The 1,676-nt window shown below is 39.7% G+C and overlaps 1 protein-coding gene across 1 annotated transcript; it reads left to right on the top strand.

The window, feature by feature from the left end:
- Positions 1 to 509: 509 nt before the first annotated feature.
- On the top strand, positions 510 to 1,436 carry LOC147700879 (olfactory receptor 5V1-like). The gene has a single exon (XM_086928520.1). The coding sequence runs from the start codon at positions 510 to 512 to the stop codon at positions 1,434 to 1,436; it is 927 nt and encodes a 308-aa protein (XP_086784646.1).
- Positions 1,437 to 1,676: the final 240 nt, after the last annotated feature.

Raw genomic sequence — 1,676 nt, 5'->3', positions numbered from 1 at the left:
TGTCTTCTAGAGGCCATGGCCACGGTCTTTAGACGGTCGGACCTTGAAACACGTAATAGGGCTCTCTGTGTATTTGCTCATAACATAAGGGCTTTTCTTTGCCAGACCTACACATTGGACAGAAACCCCTTATTTAAAAGCTGTTAGCCCTTATAGTACTACATGAGGTTACTGCCATGTAATGTAGAACGTTTCCTATTGGTGGCTACTTGGATTGCTCGTGTCTTCTAGAAATGTTTTGAATAGTTACAGCTGCAATGTACCCACATATAAATGTGCAATAGACACCATGCAGGTGAATCATTGCCCCATGAAAATAAAAAAAAGAAGTAATAATACGAACAGTTTACTTGTCCCCTATTTCTCGTTCCCAATTCAATAAGTTTCTTCTAATAGTAAACATATCAACTGAGACTGCCTGACATCTGCATCCACTTTCTCACCCAAAATGGTGTATGCTCCGTATTGACTTTCCCTTTCTTTTTTATTGCAGATATCCTTGATAACACATGGAGGAAGGAAATCAAACTGTAGTGAGTGAGTTCATCATGGTGGGTTTTAGTGATTTCCCACAACTACTAGTTCCACTTTTTTTTACTTTTTTGCTTATTTACTTCTTGGTACTGGTCGGGAACCTTCTCATCATGGGGATTGTCTATTCCAACCTACAGTTGCACACACCAATGTATTTTTTCCTCACAAACCATGCCTTTGTTGACATCTGTTTTACAACAACAATTTTCCCAAACATGCTCGCTCACTTCTTTCTGGAAGGAACACACATTTCTCTAAATGGATGTTTTCTGCAGGTGTTTTCTTTCATGTCCATGGTATCTACAGAATTCCTCCTTCTTGCAGTCATGGCTTATGATCGATATATGGCCATTTGCAATCCTTTGTGCTATGTGAAAACTATGAATAATGTTGTTTGCATGAGGCTGGCTGCCGGATGCTGGCTATTTAGTTTCTTAGACCCAATACCAGACATTGTATTAATGTCTAGGCTCTCATTCTGTGGGTCTCACACACTCAACCATTTCTACTGTGACTTAGCAGCTGTAATGAATCTTTCATGTAGCAGCACTCGCGCTATTGATGTAACAGGCTATATCCTTGGTATTCTATTCGGAGTAACACCTTTTGCTTTAACTATCACATCTTACGTCAACATCATCTCAACAATCCTGAAAATCCGGTCTACAGAGGGGAGACGCAAGGGCTTTTCCACCTGTGGCTCCCACCTCACAGTGGTTATATTATTCTATGGAATTATCTGTTCTACGTACATGAGACCAGCATCAACGGTTTCGGTAAAATACAGCAAAGTATTGTCTTTGTTATATGTCGCTTTAACTCCACTATGTAATCCAATTATATACAGCCTGAAAAACACAGAGATTAAAAACACCCTGAGGAAGACAAAGAATACAAAATAGCATTTAAGAAACAACAAAAAAAATATGTTTTTTTAATCTTTCAAAGCATGTATTGCAGAAATACATTTAATTTATTACTGAGGTTTTTTTTAACAGATCTTAGTACCACGAGGCTCTTGGGTTTGGCTTTTCAAATCCAGCTCAGCGATTGGCGCACGCACGAAGTGAAAGAGCCAGTCCGGACTGACTGAGCTGTTACGTACCCTCTCCTCATTTGGGGCACCCCTGTTAGATTCTCCT

Source organism: Lissotriton vulgaris, chromosome 7 (assembly GCF_964263255.1).
Source record: "Lissotriton vulgaris chromosome 7, aLisVul1.2, whole genome shotgun sequence".
NCBI classification, from domain to species: Eukaryota; Metazoa; Chordata; class Amphibia; order Caudata; family Salamandridae; genus Lissotriton; species Lissotriton vulgaris.
The sequence above is the reverse complement of the archived record's forward strand: the minus strand, read 5'-3'. Positions and strand labels throughout refer to the sequence as shown.